The sequence below is a fragment of the Choloepus didactylus genome, chromosome 2 (genome assembly GCF_015220235.1).
Source record: "Choloepus didactylus isolate mChoDid1 chromosome 2, mChoDid1.pri, whole genome shotgun sequence".
Classification (NCBI taxonomy): Eukaryota; Metazoa; Chordata; class Mammalia; order Pilosa; family Megalonychidae; genus Choloepus; species Choloepus didactylus.
The window spans coordinates 231,226,259-231,246,636 of NC_051308.1; the positions used below are offsets into that span (position 1 = coordinate 231,226,259).

The 20,378-nt window shown below is 38.1% G+C and overlaps 1 protein-coding gene across 1 annotated transcript in view; it reads left to right on the forward strand.

Annotated features, from left to right (window-relative positions):
* Nucleotides 1-7,934: 7,934 nt before the first annotated feature.
* Nucleotides 7,935-20,378, forward strand: part of UBR4 (ubiquitin protein ligase E3 component n-recognin 4) — a 146,560-nt gene continuing 134,116 nt past the window's right edge. The window contains 12 exon segments of the mRNA XM_037828357.1: nt 7,935-8,138; nt 14,093-14,190; nt 15,408-15,461; nt 15,464-15,492; nt 16,236-16,337; nt 16,339-16,387; nt 16,504-16,535; nt 16,537-16,644; nt 17,176-17,278; nt 17,411-17,552; nt 17,715-17,839; nt 19,704-19,828. Coding sequence (XP_037684285.1) covers nt 7,954-8,138; nt 14,093-14,190; nt 15,408-15,461; nt 15,464-15,492; nt 16,236-16,337; nt 16,339-16,387; nt 16,504-16,535; nt 16,537-16,644; nt 17,176-17,278; nt 17,411-17,552; nt 17,715-17,839; nt 19,704-19,828 — 1,152 coding nt within the window. The 5' untranslated portion in view covers nt 7,935-7,953.

Consider the following 20,378-nt stretch of genomic DNA (forward strand, 5'->3'; position numbering starts at 1 on the left):
GAAAAAAAGCATTGCAGAAATGGAATATATTTTAATAAGGAAACATGCCAATTTAATCACTTCAAGAATTGAGTTACATTTATTAAGAACAAAATTTTTACCTTTTGTGGTCATATATGGCAGAGAAGGAAGAAAAATGATAATCATTTTACTTTGGAGATAAAATGGTCAAATGGATTTCAAAAAATGAATTAACATCTAAGTATCTGCAAAAGCAGTAGATGACTATTCATCCTGATCCACGGTATATTTTGTTTAAGGTGACCTGGGAGAAGGGAAAAAGTACAAAACATAAGTTAAAAAACAACAACAACAAAAAAACACCCTGCCTTCGTTTTGAGAAAGCCTGACTGAAATTCTGTCCAATATAAATATGTACAAACTACATCATTAGCTATTGTCTTGCTGCCTGTCCTGCTTGCACATCCCAGGTAGTCTGCAAGATTCTAATTCACCTGTGCCAGAACCTCAAAGAACCAGATAATGGGAGGGAAGTTATGTACCCTTTCTTAAAATTCCCTGTATTTCAACTTTAATCATTAGCATTTCACTGAAAGTTATTTCACTGAAAAAATAATGTTAATGACATGGTAAACTTAAGTCTTAGTTCTCCACATTTCTTAACCTTAAAGCAGTGCTTGTTTCTGATCAGCTACACTCAGACTCTACCTTTGGCTTCTGAGATTGTGTTTTCTCTTTGGATTCTCTCATCTATTTGCTTTGTTATCTTCCTCTTTCTCTGTGCATACTTGTTGAGCCATCTTTTCCCCTATATTCATTAATTAGGTTAATTTTAAGGTTCCTACAATGTTTCACTTAACAAGAGGGGATTCCTCAGTATTTTCTATGCCATTGTTTTTTATTAGATTGGTCAACTACAGGATTTTTTTGGTGTAAAATTTTACAGCTATATATTAATTCTTAGTCCCTGTTGAGAATAATGTAAAATGGTTTGTAGCTTTTATTGATTTTTCTTTAGCCTTTGACTGTATAGGAATCAGTTATTGGGAGGGTGCATTAATTAAATACAGAATTCCAATTATAACAGAAGATTCAGGGTTAGTAAGAAGCTTTTTAAGATAAAAAAAAAATAGTGATGTATTATGCCCTGCTCACTCCCTTCTTAAACTTGTACTTATTGACTTAATTACCATTTCTGGGAAAGACTGATACCTGCTCCCAACCCCCACCCTGAGCAAAGAAAGGTAAGCAGACTCATGTGCAGATAATAAGGTTTTATTGTCATAAATTAGGGTTACCTCTAATAAACAACTGGCCCTGTGATTTAATAATACCAAAATGAGTTACAGTTGACTTTCTGAAACTCAAATAATTTTTGTTAGCATTCCTCCACCATTTATTTTGCTTAGTGTCCACAATTTTAAATTGCAAGTTAACTCATTTATTGCGTCTTTATTGAGTAGGATTCTGGGCCTTGACCACCTCTTTGTCTGCACTGTATCAGGTGGGAAACTTCTTGAGGGGGCTCCTTTGGCCCTCTGTTTAGTCATAAATCCTTGTCAAGCTCTCTCATTTTAATGAGAGGATGTTACTCCTTTCCAACAGCTTTGAAGATAAATTACACGGCAAATTACATTTATCCAGCAACAGAGACTATACACCAGGGAGTTTCACCTAGATCTCCACTGCTTCGTACCTTACCTTGTTACAAAAAGCATTTAGGACCATTTATACAAAAACAAATGAGAATGAAAATTAACTGGGTGAAGAGACAGCAATAAGAGAACAAACATAACTCAGATTGGTGGGGACAGTTGGTGGTAGATACTCTCATATATGTAACCCACGTTTTCTTCAAGCTACTCTAAAATTAATGCCTAAATTAAGCCAGGCCAGCAGAAAGCAAGAGTGCACCCAGATTGTACTTTTGGGCAGTGTTTTACCATAACCTATCCTCAGTGATGGATTTCAGAACTTGGTACTATATTTATTCCAGGCATGTTATCATATGGATGTTTATCATATGACCTGGAGGGCCAATGAGAGAAATTTCCTTCTGGTCTCAGTATCAGGGATAGTTATAGCTATCAAATTAACTTAACTTTAAAAAATCTTTTCTTGATTATAAATAGAACATGTTCATTGTAGAAAATTTTAATTACCCAGGGCAGTGATAGTCTGAGTTTAGTACTTGTACTTTTATACCAACTTTTTCTTAATGGGAACATGCTGTTTAATTCTGCTACTTGTTTTTTTTTCAACTAATGCATCCTGAATGTCATGTGCTCATAAAGATGCCCTAAGTCTTTCCTGGAACAAAGTATGAAAGAAAAAAATATGCTTCAACTCCTACCTCCTGTTTTATTGTCTTTAATGCAAGTCACATAATTCTCTGGACCCGTTTCATTATTTGTGTGAGGGCACAGGTTACGTGGTATGTAATGTGTCTTTCAGCTCTAAATTTTAAGATTTGAAATTTCACTGCCCTGATATTGTTATTCTTTGTAAGAGCCTGTTATGTAATGTACAATTATCATAATCATTCTAAGACTCATTTATTGATTTCTGTTCCTTAAAAATCGACTTTAAATCATAAATCTATTCTTTTAAAATGACTAGATATCACAGAAGTCTTGAGAATAGTGGTAATGTGCACAACCTTGCACTTGTTGGGGATGATGTCAGAACTGAGATTAAATTTCCCCAAAATTATAATTCTATATCCACTGAGAATAAAGAGCTGCTTAAGAAAATCATTATTTACATGACTTTTTAATCCTTTCTCAGTTTTCTTTACTTGAAATGCTTTCTTCTTCACATCTGGCTTGTCTCAAATCTGAACTTCTAGTTGAAGCCTTCTCTGTTGATAGCAGCTACCCAGGACCTCCTAGATTCCTAACTTCTAACAATACAATTCCCTGAACAATGTAGCCTAGCACTTTATTATTTCAGTAATTCTTATCTCCTCAGGGACCATCACAATTTTCTGATTTCTCCGATATCCTAGGTATGAAGTCGCTACTTGACAAACAGTTCTCCAAAGACGTCACAGAAGCCTTATGAAACATAGCCCCATTTAATTTCTTTAATTCCTACAATGCCTTTGATGACTTTGTAAGCTTTTATTGATTTTTATTCATTCTTATATTTACTGACATGCCAAAAGATGGTTAACTCACCTTTCTCTGGTGTGCCCTGGAACATGTTGGCAAACAAACTCCATTTTACTATTTAAAACCAATGCTCACAAGATCAAAATGGAAAGAAATTTTTATGGTACCATAATTTCTATTTTAAAAGGAAAAGTATCTATTTTAGGGGGGCATTATATATATTTATAAAAGCAAAATAAAAAACATTACTTAGGCACATAAGTCTACAGAAGCTTTGGAAAAAACTATAACAACTATCTTAATACTCAAAATTTGATACTTATCCTTTCATAGTCAGAACAGGTAGACAACATTCGGTACACTTTTTTTTTTTGTAGTTCCTTTTTGTCATTTTTAAACTTTATCAAAAAATTAAAAAAGTAAACAATAAAAAAATTTCAAACAAAACAAAGGAATAAGAAAAACAAATAATCTAAAATAACTACATTGCTTCCAACATGTTCCTACCATTCCCCAATAAAATTAACAAACCATAACCAAAGGAATAGAAAAACAAATAACCTAAAATAACTACATTGCTTCCAGCATGTTCCTAACATATACCCCCAAAATTGACAAACCATAGTCATTCCTGAGCATTCCCATAACATTAATATTACCCTCCATAACTTTTCTGTTCTTGTTATTGTTCCCCTTCACTACTTGCTATCACTAGGTCCCCCTAATTCTATACAATAAAGCATTTATTTTATATTTTTCACAAAGTTCACATTAGTGGTAACATATGATATCTCTTTTTTGTGCCTGGCTTATTTTACTCACCATTATGTCTTCAAGCATTCTGTACACTTTTATTCTTTGAAAGATGTAAACTGAGAGGTACTATGTATCTTTCTATAACGAAGGAGTTACTGGTACTTTGTATGAATGACCTGCTTCAATTTTTCTCACTGAATTCTTTATTATTATTTTGAAATTCTTCTGCATGGGAAGTTGTCTCTTTTCCTCCATTAATTAACTTATTTTAAACAATGCCAAAAAAATTAAAGGTGAATCTCCCCTGCAATCCCCTTCCCTTTCCCAGAGATAAACAATTTGATATGCATCTTTCTTGACCACATACTGTTCTGCAACTTGATTTCATCTCAGTATATCATGGGGAGCTTTCCATGTTAGCAATAGGGATTTCCCATGATCCTTTTAATGGCCACAGGGTTAAAATTCTTAAGTTTTACTCTATTAGAGACATTTATGAGCTCAAACACTTTCAGGAAAGTCTATCTTGCATTATTTAGGCCATTTTTCCATTAAGAGTTTATAATAACATGAAGGATGTGTGCATGCCCCCTTCTCCATTTTTTAAGGATTGAGAATCACTGTGATTTCAGTGGAGACTGACTAACAAAGAAGCCTGTTCTCCACTAGCAGTAAGACTTACATAAATTTCTGATCTATAATATTGAGAAGGTACCTTTTCCCAGTATACTGACTGAGGCCATTTAGGAATGAGCCTTTATAAAATAACCCTAGATTTACACTGAAGTGCATACTCCACTAGTGTCCCATCTGAATGAATGCAAGCCAAGTAACAAAACTAAAAATACATGCACAGCTACCCAAACAGGCTCCATTATGCTTCTTTATGGTTATGCTCACATCTCAGCTTTGATGACACTGTACATCTGATGTGCAATAGATAATATAAGAACTAGACCGAAAAGACCAATAAACAACTCTAACAGTTTGCTGATGGCAATGAAGACTATATTTGCAAAAAGGACTAAAAGACTTATGTCTTTTATGTCTACTGACTGGAATATACATTCCTCTTAAAAAACATCTGTATAAGAAAATAAAATGCTATTATAAGTCTCCCTGGTTATTATGGAGTTAATAAAGGATATGGTATCTTATTTATAAATAGACATATCTGCAAAGACCAGAATACTCCCTTCCACTGACTAGAGCAGCCACTCCCTCCACTCCACCCATAAACAGTGCAGAGGAGACAGTATAATCATTCGGCTCCCTTTTTTAGATTTCATGTACACTATTTTCTTTCTGTTATACTGCTTGGCACATAGTAGATTCTTTATATTATTATACTCTAATCCTATTTTCCTGAAAATTTATCCAGCGATCCATAAAGCAAAGTATTTACAAACTGCTTTTTTTTCCTTCTTTTTCTTTTGACACAATTTCAGATTTATAGAAAAGTTACAAGAATAGTACAGAGTTCCTGATACCCTTTACTCAGATTTCTGAATGTTAATATTTTACCACATTTACTTTATCCTTTTCCCTCTGTCTCTTTCTCCCTCTTTCTTGGTCCTACAGAAATGGCTGATCTAGAGAATATATAATAATATTTTACAAAAATCATCTTATTTATTTTTGATCTTATGTAAGTGATTTGGTTTAAGCTAATCAGTATACCTAAGCTTCATTTTGTAGAGTTTGCCAGTGAAGCATTTATTAATTCACATTGGCCACCATATTGTACTGATTTTTAATAATTTTAATCTTGCTTTTTCCTTCCTCAGTTTCCAATCAATCTTGTTTCCTGCTATTTCTTAAAACTGACATTCTATTCTAGTCCATGTACAATTGCCAAAATTATTCATTTGTCTCTTAAAGCAAGAAGGCTGCAAGGCACATTTCCTTCTTTGCTTTAAATTCAAACCACATGAAGTACAATATTATGGGAAAAAATAATCAGTACTTGTGGATTACAAGTGACTATCATATTACTAAATTGAATTAGGCTTCAAATCTTATTTCTTATTCCTGGTAGTCTGAAAAAAATCTCTGTTCATTATGGATTTCCCAAAAGGCACTGCTGTCCCTTTGTAGTACTCACTGCTGCCTAGAAGTTTTCACAAACTATTCACTGGTTCCTTGTTCTTGTTACTTTGTAAAAGCTTAAGAACAGATTGACTTCTTTTGGCCCATGGGAATAGCAATGCTTTATTCATCTAATTCTTTCTAAAAACAGAGTATCCATTAGAATCGTTTTCAAGCAACTCTAGATCAGATGCTTTTTTTTTTTTTTTTTTTAAAATAAAAATGCCAACATCTCTTGCTTTTGAGACTCCTGCAATGAGGCACATCGACCTGTTGTTTGTTTTTAGATTGTCTGAGGTATAATTTACAACCACTGAAGTGTATAAACCATAAGTGTACAGCTCAATGAAAACTGTGCGTGTATGTATATCCATGCAACCACAACTCGTATCAAGATATAGAACTTTTCCAACACCCAGAAGGCTTCCTTATGCTTTCTTCTAGTCTGTACCTCCACATTGATCTTTAAACTATTAATTCAGCAATAGCTGCTTAATTTTTTTTTTACCTACATTTCCTGTAAGTTGACTGTATCAGATCAGTTTAAAAATTTATTTTAGTCCTTGTCCAGCCACTTGGGATTATAAGGGGACTAATGTTTTAAGTCCTTTGGTTAATAATTCATAAAGATTACTTACTGTTCTTTAGTTTCTATCTTATTTTCTGGACCAGACTATCAGGAATTTAGGTTTCACCTGGAAGTCTTTTTTAATGCCCTATTTATTGTTTCTTTCCTTTACCATCTAAATTTAGAATGTAGATGCCATTCCAAATATTTGTGGCAACACAAGAACAAATCCCCAATTCTGAAATAAATGTGGTTTTATAAAGAAAGATATTTAACTGGAGTGCTTTCTCCAAATCCATAGCCAGAAATATCAAAAAGTAACGTGAGTGTAGCTACGGGTGCCAATCTCCCTGTGATAGTTTACAGTTGCCTTTTTACTCTCTTTCAGCTTCAGCAGATGGAGGGGAGAGGAGGAAAGCAGGAACATTGCTGTTTTATTATTTCCTGAAATCTCTCCAAGATAATCTTTGCAGATTAATTGGTCTTTCGGTTAAAATAAAAGTAATGTCCAGGAACCTTTACAAATTTCTTGGTCTCCAGCCCTTTCCTTAGGGCTCTGGTCCAGTATCTGGATATACTGCTCTATTCATCGTGTTATGGGAAAATTTTTTTCTTTTCATTTTTCATATTTTTATTTCTAAGAAATTTGCTGTTATCTCCGGATAGACACTAAAGCAAAATACCTACTGTTATCATTAAAGCTACCTTTTCCTCCAAGATTGCTTTCACTCTTAGATCTTGTACCCAGGTCACTTTATCGGCAAAAATCTCAGACGTGATCCACTGCGAATAAAAGCTTACATTCTTTTATGGTCGTAGAAAAATGGGGGAAACTGGACTTTACGGTGAAATTACAAAGAGAGATGAAAACGCGAGCTAGTAATATTACCAATGAGGGTAATGACGATATTTTCAGTGCGAAGAAAATGAGGAATAGGGATTAAAAATTACAGCGAGAGGTGGTGTGAGGAGAAGCGTATTAGTATTAAGCGGGAGGGCCTAGTGAGAGGAAGAAGGGGGATGAGGACGATTAGGCTTCGGCCTCCTCTTCTCGACCTTAGCAGTTCCGCAATCGGGGCCATAATTTGCCATACAGAGCCTACAATGCTCTGCTGAACCCGTCAACTGAAACCAGGTCCCAAACTCACCTTTCGGATGCCGGGAAAGCCTCATTGCTCGCCGTCACGAACAACTCTCAGCGCGCAGGCGCGAAAGTTAACGCTCCCCCGTCCTCCCTCGGAGCGCTACGTCCTGCGCAGGCGCAGCACCTGCGTCCCGCCCCTCCGCTCTCCCGCGCTATCGCCCCCAGTGTGAAGGAAGGTAGGGCATCCCTCCGCGTCGAGGTTTTTGGCTGGCGACTGCGTCGCGTAGTCTGACGCGTTGATTGCGTCACTTCCGCCCCCTCCCGGGAGGAGGCGCTGGGCCGATGGCAAGCCCCTGGAGGGAGCCGCAGTAGTACGACGGAAGATGGCGGCGAGCGGCGGCGACGAGGCGGCGGCGGCGGCGGCAGCGGCGCCGGTGTCCGGGGCCCCGGCAGAGGGCATGGACGCAACCCCGGGCTGGGAGGTGGCGGTGCGGCCCCTGCTGTCCGCGTCCTACACCGCCTTCGAGATGAAGGAGTTGCCGCAGCTGGTGGCCTCGGTCATCGAGAGGTACCGGGCGGCGGCCCCGGCGGGGCGGGTGCAGGGAGGGGGAGGGGAAATCGTATTGGATCGTTTGGACCCGCTTCCCCGGCCGCCTCCTGCCGCTCGGGGACTCCCAGCCCCATCCACGGCACCGGAGCTCTCCGGCCCTGGGAGACGAAGGCTTTTCTGGAGTCGAAGCTTCATCTTATGTAAATCATCTGTGCCTCAGTTTCCCTTCCTGAGTAGAACTTTAGAGGATGCCCTCTCGGAGGAGTGTGGCCGGACACGTTTGGGATTGACTTTGAGGTGCATCGCGCTCTGTGGGAACGTCCCGGGACTGCCCTCTGTCTTAAGGTCAAGGCACTGATGAATGAGTTTGCATTTCTCGTCCGCACTCATCCCGCTCTAACCTGGGCCAGAGCCGGAGAGGTGCCGGGGGTTTAAATTGAAGACCCACCACATAATTTAATAACGGTCTTTTCATGTTGCTGCAGTCACCGGGGGCATGTACTATTTCTGTGCCTCCAGCCACTGGTTACCAGTGATGATTTTTTTTTTTTTACGTTGCACTTACTGTACATTTCTACTGTAATTGTCTTTAATTAAAAACATTTCAGCATGTTAATCTGAGAGGTGATTATTTTTCCAAAGAAGGAGAAATAAAATATCTTCAGTCTTAATAAACAGGACTGTTGGTTTGCTTTTACATGGATTTAACTTTTTGTACAGAGATTCTTGGATTGTGAGAGTTGTGTTCAGAGAAAGGTGGTGATAGCAGAATTCCTGCCGTTTCCTAACCTAAGGTGGTCAGAGCAGTCTTTCATTTAGTTAAGGGTAGATTTATGCTCTTACTGCCAGCCTCACTCATTTTTCTTGCCAAACCTTATTTCATCAATTCCCTGTCATTGCTAACTGGGTCATTTTAGTGTGATGTCACCAAGGGCATATCTAAATTTATCCAGAAGGTTAGGAATTACTATTTGTTACTCAAGGATGACCCCTGATCTGACAAATTGTTTATATTGTGCTTATTAGTATTGTTAGGTTTGTGATGCTTTGGATGCAGAGGTTTCTTTTTTTATTTTGTAATAATAAAATAGTGGTTGGATTTGGTAACTTCATAGTTAAATTTACAGACTGATTTTCCTATATAATCATTAAGCCAAGAATGTTCTGAAGATGTAAACAAGTATCAAAGATACTGCTCTCAAATTATGTAGCCTCTTTTTCACTGCTTTAAACATTTGGATTAGTGGTATTTTTCTTGCATCATACTGATTGTGTTACTTATAATCAACAATGTTCCATTATTTTTAGAACATTTGCTTTTATGTTTTCATAGACATGAGTTAAGTAGGTTATAAAATTAGTAACACCCTCCATTCATTCTGTATTCTGGGCCCATGCCTTTTAAACCAGAACAATTAAGCAATATCCTCCAACTTGTAGAAGGAGTCAAAACCACACATGCCAAGCTAGGCTTGAATTTTGCCGTATAAGTCTTAGCAGCCCTTCCTGCACCCTGTATTAGCTGAGAATTGCCTGTGTTTATAGATACTAGTAAGATCTCTTCATGATTTAGAGAAAAAGTCCAAACTGCTGGGGGTTTAATAACAAACTTTTATTGGAAGGCAAGTTTCTTGAAGTCTCTTTCTGGTTTTTGTGGCTCACTTTAATTTAAAAGCTTATTCTTATGTCTCTTTTGGGTCAATGAGAATAGTATGATGTTAAGAAGAAAAATCTCCAGAAGAAATAGCCTGGTTTAAAAGCTCTTTACAGCTAAAACAATTAAACATATCAAGTGTTTAGTTGGATGTAGAGCAAGTGTCAGCAAACATTTTCTGTAATGGGCCAGGTAGGAAATATTTGCAGGTCATGAGGTCTCTGTTGCAACTACTCAACTCTGCCATTGTAGCACAAAAATGGCCAGACACAATACATAAGTGAATAGGTGTGCTGGGTTCCAAAATGTTATTTATGTACACTGATACTTGAATTTCATGTGATTTTTACATGTCATGAAATAATCTTTTGATTTTTACTTCAACCATTAAAAATATAAAAACTATTTTTAGTGTTGGGGAGCACAAAAGCAGATGACTTATGAAATGTAAAATTAATAAGATTTGGCCTGCAGGGCATAGTTTGCCTGGTTTAGAGCACAAAAATTAGTACCCTGCTGTCAATATGTTGTTTCTCCAAAGTCCTATTTGCCTTTCAAAAGCATTAAATAAGAGTCTCAAAATTGTGAGAGTATTTCTTGGACAGTGAATTATGGCCAATAGTCTAGCACCAGATCAAAGCCAACACTGTATAGATGCTGAGGACGGATTTGTTTTGTAGCTGTTCAAAGATTTAGGGCCCTGGTTTAGTGCCCAGGATGCTACTTTCCTTCCGTGGCTGCCACTCCCAGCTTCTGCAGTTCCCTTGTTTCTTTCTATTGTTATGCATGCCTTATTTTTCTTCCTTATCTCCAGGGACCTTCTATTTTTTTTGTTGCAATCTACTACTCTCTGCTTCCCTTTGTGATGTCCTGGCTCCATCATGCCAGCTCTTACTTCCTGTCTGTCAGCTGGTCAGTCACTGAATTAGACTCTTGACCATTGGGGATGATGACACATGCTCTAAGAGACTTTTCAGTGTCACAGTATGGATTTTTCATACTTTCATAGTTGGAAAGGACCTTGAAGTTTGAAGAACAGATAGACAAAAAATTCCTGGGCCCAGATCCTATTTGTTAAGTTTGTCTTTTTATCCCAACTATTTCTGAAACAAAGGAGGAATAGATTAGCATGGATGAATTGGGGAGCATGCTCTCAAAAGTGTCATTCAATTGCTAAAAGGAAAGAAATAGGAGTTTGCTTAAAGGGAAGTTCATTTTCATTTCTACAGCCTGTAGCTAGCATGTCTTTTAGTAGTAAAGACTGAAAACCTTTTAAGCACCATTACTTTTCCAGACCAGAAATGGAGTTAGAACCAGTTCAGTTAAGCACTTGCCGTATGTGGGATTAGTATAATTGCTCAATGGAGCCTTCTGTTTTAGGTAGTATCAAGTAGAGAATTCCTCTCTGTGCAACATATGCTGGTGACCTTGGTTGTCACCAAAGAACAATTTGATTGACTCTTTGTAGATAAGAAAAATATGCCACTTTCCCCTAAACCAGTCCTTCTTAGGCTGTCCTTGGACACCTTAGTGGTAAGTCTCTTTGAGAGTGAGTCTCTTTCAGCTATTTGATAAAATTTAGACCAAAGAGACCTATATGGGAAGGGGAAGGCTGTTACAATGTCCCTATCTGTCATTTCCTACTGCAGCTTATCTGCTGTAGGACATCAGTTGGTGATTGATCTACAGAAAAAGAGCCCACCACTAAAACACAGAGTGTAATTGTGAGAGTAGTCCTTGTGACTGGTTAATGTTTTCATATCTTAGTATCACATTCACTACAGGTTTGTCAAGAGTGGGAGGGAAGTATCTGAAAGAAAGCTTTCAGTTCTTTGCTTAGCGTGTATTAGATAGTCACTGTGTGACACACAATAGACATTCAGTAATTTTTTTTTTAATGAATAAGCATGATCATAAATATAATGAAAAATAAATATAATGTATTCTGTAGTTGGGAGTTTATAAATCTGACGAGAGGAAAGAAGTTTGTGGAGTTTCCATGGTTTTCAAAGAAGATAAGAATGGTATGTTATCTAAGAGGGAGAAGGGAGGTGAATCCTCAGTCATTTATTTTGCCCCTTCTTCAAATCTCTGCTAGATGTTTGCAGACTCTAGCCAGTTCTTTTTTATTTACATGTCAAATTGATTTCCCTTACCTTACTGTTCAGCTGCTGCTTCCCTTTGTACTCTCCATTGCATTCATTTAGTGTGGAAGAGAAAAGCTTCGGAATCCTTGTCTTTTAGCAGCGTTTCAGGCTTAGTGGTGCTGTTGTCAAGTTTGTTGGAAGAAGTAGGTGTTTCAGGAAGATAGCTTGACCAACCAGAGACATACCTTTCACTTTAAGTTTCACTTTTCACTTATTTTCCTTCCTCTGTGTTATATTTTCCTTCAAATTCTTCATTCTTTTCCTTCCTACCCAACTTCCTGCCTTTGTTCCATTTTCCTTATTTTTTTGCATCTTCTGGTATCTGTCAGATTCTTGAGAAATGAGGGTGGATTAAGGAAGTTTGGAAGCACATCTTTATTAGGTGACTCATAAGCACTTGTTTCTCTAAAATCAAGGAATACAACTTTGCCCTTTTTGGCCACTTGTCCGTTATTTCTCTACTCCCTCCTTCAAGTCTTTTTAGAATTCATTTCTCATTGGTTTATCCTTTGTTGCTTTTAGCAAATTGTAAGGGGAGCTCAAGACTGCTGCTGCTGCTGCTCCTCCTCCTCCTCCTTCTTCCTGTGCCAGTGTCCACCTTTTCCCAAAGTGCATTCTTCTTTCTTTATTGGAATAAAGCAGTTGTGTGGGAAGGAAAATGTAGGACAGGAAGTGGGGCTCAGTAGATCACAATGTGGCTACATCAAACCAGACAATTAAATGAGTGTATTCCTATAATTTGGACATATTAATTTTTGTCTTAGTTATGGTAAACTGAAAAAAGTGGTAAGCAGCTCTGAGCCTTTGAAATAAAGCAGGGAAGGTAAATAACTCAGCAAAATACAACATCAAATTAAAAGGTAGTAAAACCCTGGAACAGTGAATAAGAAAGAATAAAGATAACGGCAACAGAATATATCAGGTAGAAGCAAGGAAATTTGGTAGAGAGTTTTCTGCTGAATAGGATGTAAGCCTTACAAATTGATGGTCACGAGAAATTTTGAACACTATTTAATGCTTAGAGGTTTTTGTTTCCTCCTTTTTATCTCTACTGACAAGTAGGGAAAAATGATCCTTGATGGGCAGGAAGATCCTTCCACATCATAGGTGCTCCATAAATATTTTTTTCTTGGTTAGAAGTCTTCCAAGAGAGGGGACTAATCCTGGAAAATACCCATTTATCCTTGATAAATCCCCAAAGAGCAAAGTGCTTGCAATGCCAGGCAGTCAGGTGTTGTTTGAGGTGACTCACCGCTCACACGGACACCTTTGGAGCATTGACTTGTCTTTTTGGCTCCCGTGTGTGTTCATTTGACAACTGATAGTCTTGCCTTTGGCGAATAGAGTCCTGACTCTGTTTACATTTCCGTCTCTAGGCTGATACTTCTTGCTGAAGAGTTAATTTGCTGGGGAAACTATTTAGCCAAATTTCTCTGCTCTTCCCAGTTGAAAAGATACATTTTGGTCTTTTCTTTGCCTTGGTGTGGATTCTGATTTAGCATGAGTTTTGAAAGAGAGAATAAGATAAATGTATCCAGCTGTTAGACTTAGTTGGACTGCAGATTTTCCCAGAAAAGGGCATACCCTCAGCTAAGGAAAAGAGATATGGTTGAAAATCACTGACTCTGTTGTGATCTAGCTATACCCTACATGAGAGGAAGAACTGGGGTACCTTGTGAGTTTTGGATTTTAGCACTGATCGGATTATTTTCTTACCTTGAGGTTGTTGATTGTTTTAAGTTATTGCATTATAGACTAGCTTTCTTCGGTCTTCAAGATGGGTTATTAGTCTGTATGCCCACTAACAGTGTTTTATGAATGCTCTAGACTACCCTTTTTCGGCTAGCACAAGGAATTATTAGGTTGTAGACTTTGCCAATCAATAATGTAGGACAAAATGGTATCCTGTTATATTTTGATTGCATATCTTTAATTCTAAATGAGTTTGAAATGTTTCCTGTTTATGAACTTCTGTTACCTACTAAGCTGGGTATCTTGAACAAGGTACTCAATTTTAATTCTCTAAACTTTACTTTCCCAATTTCAATATAAGGATGATAATTGAACCTAGTGGGTGTTGTCCAAGGATTAAATAAGGTGATGCCTGTAAAGTGAGTATCTGACACATAGTAAGCACTCAATAAATGTTGGCTGAATTGTTTTCTTTGCAGTGAATCAGAAATCCTGCACCATGAGAAGCAGTATGAACCATTCTACTCATCTTTTGTTGCACTTTCCACACACTATATTACAACAGTCTGTAGCCTCAGTAAGTATGCCACTCTTGTCTCTCCCTTCTGAGGGCTTGTGAATAGGGGAATTGTTTATCCTCTTGTTAGGTTGTCTGAATGAATTGTTAATGAAGTCTGAGCTGTTCACCCAAGAGCAGAGACAACTGTCACTTATGATGAGGCTCTAGAAGTTATTCTTACCTAGGCCAACCAAGTGGGATTTAAAATCTGGGATTGGACATCTACTTCATAACCCATTAAATTAGTCTCCCTTACCTTCTTTATCAAAAGCAGTTTGTTTTAGATTACATACCTTTTAACTAGTGTGTTAATTTCTTGGAGGAAGGGTGGATACTGACCTCTGGGGTTAACAACCTCTAACCAAGGTTCTATTCCTTATTTGGTTTTGGTGAGAAAGCAAATTCTCCTTTTGTGTTCTCTGGAATATGAAGGGTTTTCTACTTCAGTTCCCCATTTTTTTTTTTTTTTTTTTAACTTTTCTACCCAAAAGGTGACCAAGCCCTTATTTTACACTATTTTGGATTTTTACATTTTCATTATTTTTTAAACCTAATTCGAATAATTTTGAAGAATTCTAATTATTTGTTTACTTGAATACCCTGCTAAGCAAAAAACTGAAAGGAAACTGTAGAGCTGCTGAATAATTTTCAGTGTTCAATCTGTTTATTATAACACTGGTACTGGGTGGGAGAATCACTTTTAGCTTGAAGAAACTCTTTAGAAAATCCCTGTTAAAAAAAAAAAAGGCATTTAGAACCTATAGGAAAGGAGAGATTTGGTCCAGTGGTTAACAGCATGACTCTAGAGCCAGACTTCCTGGAGTTGAATCTAACTGTGTGACTTTGGACGAGTCATTTAACCACTGTGTGCCATAGTCCTCATTTGTTAAAAACGGGGTGGGTGATAATAATAGTACCTTCCCGATAGAATTGGTTAAGGATTAAATAAGCTAATATATTGAAGTGCTTGGTACTTAGTGTGATGCAAATATTTGCTATTATTATAATTATCTTAACTTTGAATAAATGTAAGTTAAATGATGTATAAACAATTGATGATTATTAATACCGAGGTGCCTTTTTTTGAGGTGTTAGTTCCGAATAATCTTGGATTATTATCATAGAATGATATTTTGGACATGGTGGAACTCAGTCATTTTGGTGAATTGATTATCTGTGAGGCTGAAGTAACTTACAGCCATGTGAGGGTTAAGTGAAATTTATTACTTTCTCAGTTCCCCGGAACCAACTTCAGTCAGTGGCAGCAGCCTGTAAAGTTCTGATTGAGTTTCTCTCCTGCGACTGGAGAATCCAGATGAGGCTTTGCGCGGTGGTCCCAGGTGAGAGTGACGGGCCTGTTTCTGTCCCTTATTTTGAGGTAGAATTGTGACTGAACTAGAGAAATTAACGGAGAAGGGGATGGCATAGAGGAGGAGTCCTTAAAACTTTTTCTGTACTAGGGCCAGATAGTAAATATTTGTGGGGCCATATGGTCCCTGTTGCAGTCACCCCAACTCTGCCTTTGGTAGTGTGAAAGCAGCCATAGCATCAGCAGTGCATAAGTGAATGAGCATGGCTGTGTGTTCAAAGAATCTTATTTCACAAAGCCAGTGGCGGGCTGAATTAGGGCTGTAGTTTGCCGACCCTTGGTATAGAGGTCTGTAGAGTCTTTTTCAAGAATTGCAATTTTGTGTGCAGGCCAAGCCAGGTAGGTAACATGAAATAAGTGACGAGTGCCAGGTGAGAAGCCTGCATGCCCCATCTAAAGGGGCCAATTGCTATTGGCTCTAGTTATTTGTTGCCATGCAGGAATGGAGTCTCAAAGTTGCTATATCTGGTGAATTATTGAAAGAGGTAAGAAAGCTGGATTTGTATGTAAGATCTTCCATTAAAAAAAAAAAAGTTAGCTGCCATTTCAAAATTTTTAAAAACAATCTAAGGCCCATCAGTTTTGCAATCTCTGTTTTAGTATTTTTTTCCCAATTTGCACTTCTTGCTATGAACCTGAATTTGGCCCTGTGCTTCACCCAAGGGAGCTTCCCCAAAGAGGAGACATACTTGAGTTTGTTTTCTTTTCAGAACACCACCTGATTCTCCTGATAAAAGGCCTATGCACTGGCTGTAGCAGACTAGACAGAACTGAAATTATCACATTTACAGCAATGAATGAAATCTGCCAAACTGCCACAAACAGTGAAGACACTTTCTGATGTGGGTGTTCCCTTTGAGACTCGACTTGGTTACTTGACCACCTCCTTGGCCAGCCTTTTTCCTGTTTTGCCTTCTAGTGACACTGCCCTCATTCCATTTTTAACCATTGTGTTATTTCAGTGGAAGATCAGAAAGAGCTGGCCTCACCAGTAAGACCCAGAGCTGAGGCAGAAGGAGGTACAGATGAACTTTTTGAACCAACTGACCTCAGTTTTTAACCCTAGAACTGTAACATCACCACCCAGCAGTCCACAGACTCTGGTGAGTTGCTTTAGCCTAATGCAAGGCCCATATCTTCATCTCTGTGGGATTTGTTAAGACGGTACCATAGAAAAAATAAGTAACAAACATAGTTTTTGTTTATGATATAAAATGGTATACATGCCTATGGTTGGGGAAAAAAAGGAAGAATGCAAAACAAAAAAAGTAAAACCCACCCAACACCTTCTATTCACAGTTTTACTATTCTGATTATCATTCTTCTAGGCATTTCTCAGTGCAATTAAACATTAAAGAGCATGCACAGTTTTCTTTAAAAGGGATCACTATACTTGGTGTAGTATATATTTTTGAAAGCTATATATTTTTTTCCCTTGGGAAAATAACCTTTATTTTCTCCAACATTAGTGAGGAATTTTCCCAGTAATAGTGGGGGAGTCTGGAAGTGGAAGAGTAGCCATGGAGCTGCTGCTTACTTTGGATAGTTGGTTTGGTTCTGAGCTCCAGAGCATCTGGTAAGAAACAGATGAAAGCTCTCTTGATAGGTCTTTCATATCTTATGTTTTTCTTTAGACGGAAGGAGGAAATGATGAGCAGTCATCTACAGATCAAGCCTCTGCTATCAAAACCAAGAATGTGTTCATAGCTCAGAATGTGGCTAGTCTGCAAGAACTTGGTAAGACTGCTTTTTGTCAGGAAGCTGGTTCCTTGCCTTTGAAAATTCCTTAAGTATGCTTCTTCCATGTGGAGAAGAATCAAGCTGCAGACAGAGACCTGTTTGTAAGGTCATGACCTTTCATTAATTCAGGTGGTTCAGAGAAGCTACTACGTGTGTGTTTGAACCTGCCATATTTCCTCCGCTATATCAATCGGTTTCAAGATGCAGTGTTGGCCAATTCCTTCTTCATCATGCCTGCAACAGTAGCAGATGCCACTGCTGTTCGGAATGGGTAAGGTGTTCCCAGGGGGTGTAAGCTTTACATTCTAATACTGCTGTCAAAAGAAGATATAACTGGTTAGTTTATATGGCATGATAATTTTCTTTAATTATTAGATTAAGTAGCAAATGATTCCAAGAAAGAATTTTGTTAATATTCTCTGTTATTTTATAGTTTTCATTCACTGGTGATTGATGTAACCATGGCATTGGATACCCTTTCTCTACCTGTGTTGGAACCTCTCAATCCTTCTCGTCTGCAAGATGTGACAGTCCTCAGCTTAAGTTGTCTGTATGCAGGTGAGAAGTTATTGTGTCTGGTCTTATTTTCTCAGTCAAGCACAGGTATACCTTCTGGAAGCCACGAAAATCCTTTTGGTACTCTACTTTGTCCTCCTTTACTTGGTCCCTTCCCCCAAAGATCAACTGTTATCTTGTCCAGGTGAAATGAAGTCTCGGTAGGAATGTTTGTAAACTGTCCTACTGTTCAACTCCTGGCATTGTGTTATATGCACATGTGATTTCACAGTATGTGCAGATATTGAGTATCTACTGTGTGCAAGGCAAAATACCAGGTACTGTTGGGATATTGAGATGAACAGCATGAAGTGTCTGCCCTTAGGGAGACTACAATCAAACATTGGAGAGTAGTCAGGGCTACACAGCACAATATGAAACAAGAGATAATGAAGGCAAAAGAGTAAGTAGCAATATTATGGGCACACAAAGAAAAGGAATATCTAATCTTGCTGTGGATCAGGTTTGAGGAAGGTTTCATGAAACAAGTGGTACCTGTTGGTATTAGTAAGTATGACTACTGTTATTCTTCATGCCCCCATAAAACCCCTTTTATCCTATTGATCATGCTGCCTTGGAAGTGTTTACTCTCTTAAGTCATTGTTACAGTGACTTTTTAACCCAAATCAGTGATCCTTGGTTTTAAATTCCAAAACATACCATAGGCCTGGTATGTCTTAGAAGGTATAGCAATTTCAGAAGTTTAATGGGTTCTACAAATGAGGGTTTGGACAGTCTTGGAAATCTAACCCTGGGAGTGCCAAGAAATTGCTGATGTTGATTCATCTCCCCACATACTCTGAATGGCTTTATTTTGTAAAGCTTATACCCCCTGGGAGCACCTTACCCATTCCAAACAGAACCTCAGGTTTTTTTAGAGGATGTTAGTACATAACTGTTATATATAAAGAAAATGAATGTGAAGAGAAAGTGCTATGGAAATTTAGAGGAGAGCAGACTCATTTTCAATTGGGGAAGACAGCAGTCATGAAGGAGTTTGTTGTCTCTTGTAGGGCTGATACAATTTCAGCTTGAGTATCCCTTGGCAGAGGAAAAAGCAGGATTAGAGGTATCCTAGAGTGTTGGGGAAACATACTGCATAAATGTGTATGTGTGTGTGTAAGTTCATGTATCTTTAATAGGTGTTGTGTAGCTGGAAAGTAAGTATAGGGCACAATCACAGAGGGCTTAGAAATCCGGATTTAGGTAGGCATTTGGACCAAATTGTTGAGTCAGTGGAGATCATTAAAGATTTGCTAGCCAAAGTATGATAGAATCAGAGCTATATTTGAGGAAGAACATTCAGGCAGTAGTATGCAGGATATTTTGGTGTGGGGATATACTGAAGGCGGTGAGATCGGTTAGGAGGAATTTGCAGTAATTTAGGCAAGATGCATTTAGTGCCTGCACAAAGCAGCAGCAGTAGGAATAGAACAGTAAGGGTACACACAAGAATATGTTCTCACCAAGCCAGTCTCCAGTGTCTTAGTTTCCTGGTGTTCTACATTTGATCTTTGCGTCTTTTAATTTTGGGTTTCTTAATTTAGGTTTTCAAATATTTTCTTGACTATCACATGGATCCCACTTAGTCATAAGTGATTAATGTCAGTAATGATGAATGATTTTTTGAAAATTCATAGTTGGGCTAAAGGTCTCAGATTTGGTTTGTGGTTGAAATTTGCACTTTGGGATTTGAATTTAGAAAGGGATTTGGCTTTGATGTTTTAGAGAAATACCAAGCATGCGATTTTTAGTCATCAAATCTTGGAATTGCTTGTGGGTGGGGTATGTTTTTGTGTTTCAGTTTTGTTGGCTTCTTGGGAATGCTCTTTGTTGAGAAATGGAATCTGTGCATCTTCTTTTTCAGGTGTCAGTGTGGCAACCTGCATGGCCATTCTTCATGTGGGTAGTGCTCAGCAAGTGCGGACAGGGTCCACAAGCTCCAAAGAAGATGACTATGAAAGTGATGCAGCCACTATTGTCCAGAAATGTGTAAGCCATGTACCTGGGGATATGGTTGCCTTGATTGTTCAAATGATGGAGTATGGCCAGTTCCGTTTTTTTCCTTGATAGAGGAAAACCTAGAGTAATCTCCACATCCCTTCCCCCTTGGGTAGTATGTTTAAGAGGTAAGCATTTGGCTGTTTATTTCATGTATTGGTTTAAAGTAAATGCTTGCCTTTCTTTCTTTGGCTTTGCAGGTAATACTGCAAGTTGTGGTGGTAGTGGACCTCGTGAAGGATTATTCATTCATTTAACAAATATTTGTAAGGTTTTACTGTGTGTTAGTGTACTTTTAGTGGACACACACAGTAAACAAGTAATTTCAGATATTAAGTGCATAGAAAAAAAGCAGGTGTGATAGAAAGTGACCTTTTGTGGGGCCGGGGTATTCTGCTTAAGATCAGGTGGAAGGAAGCCTCTCTGAGAAGGTGACATTTGAGCTGAATGAAAAGAAGGAGTCAGGTCCATATGAAAATGCAAGGGAAGTGTGATGGAATTAGATATTGCAAAGTGACCTGAGGATATTTAACTCTTCAAG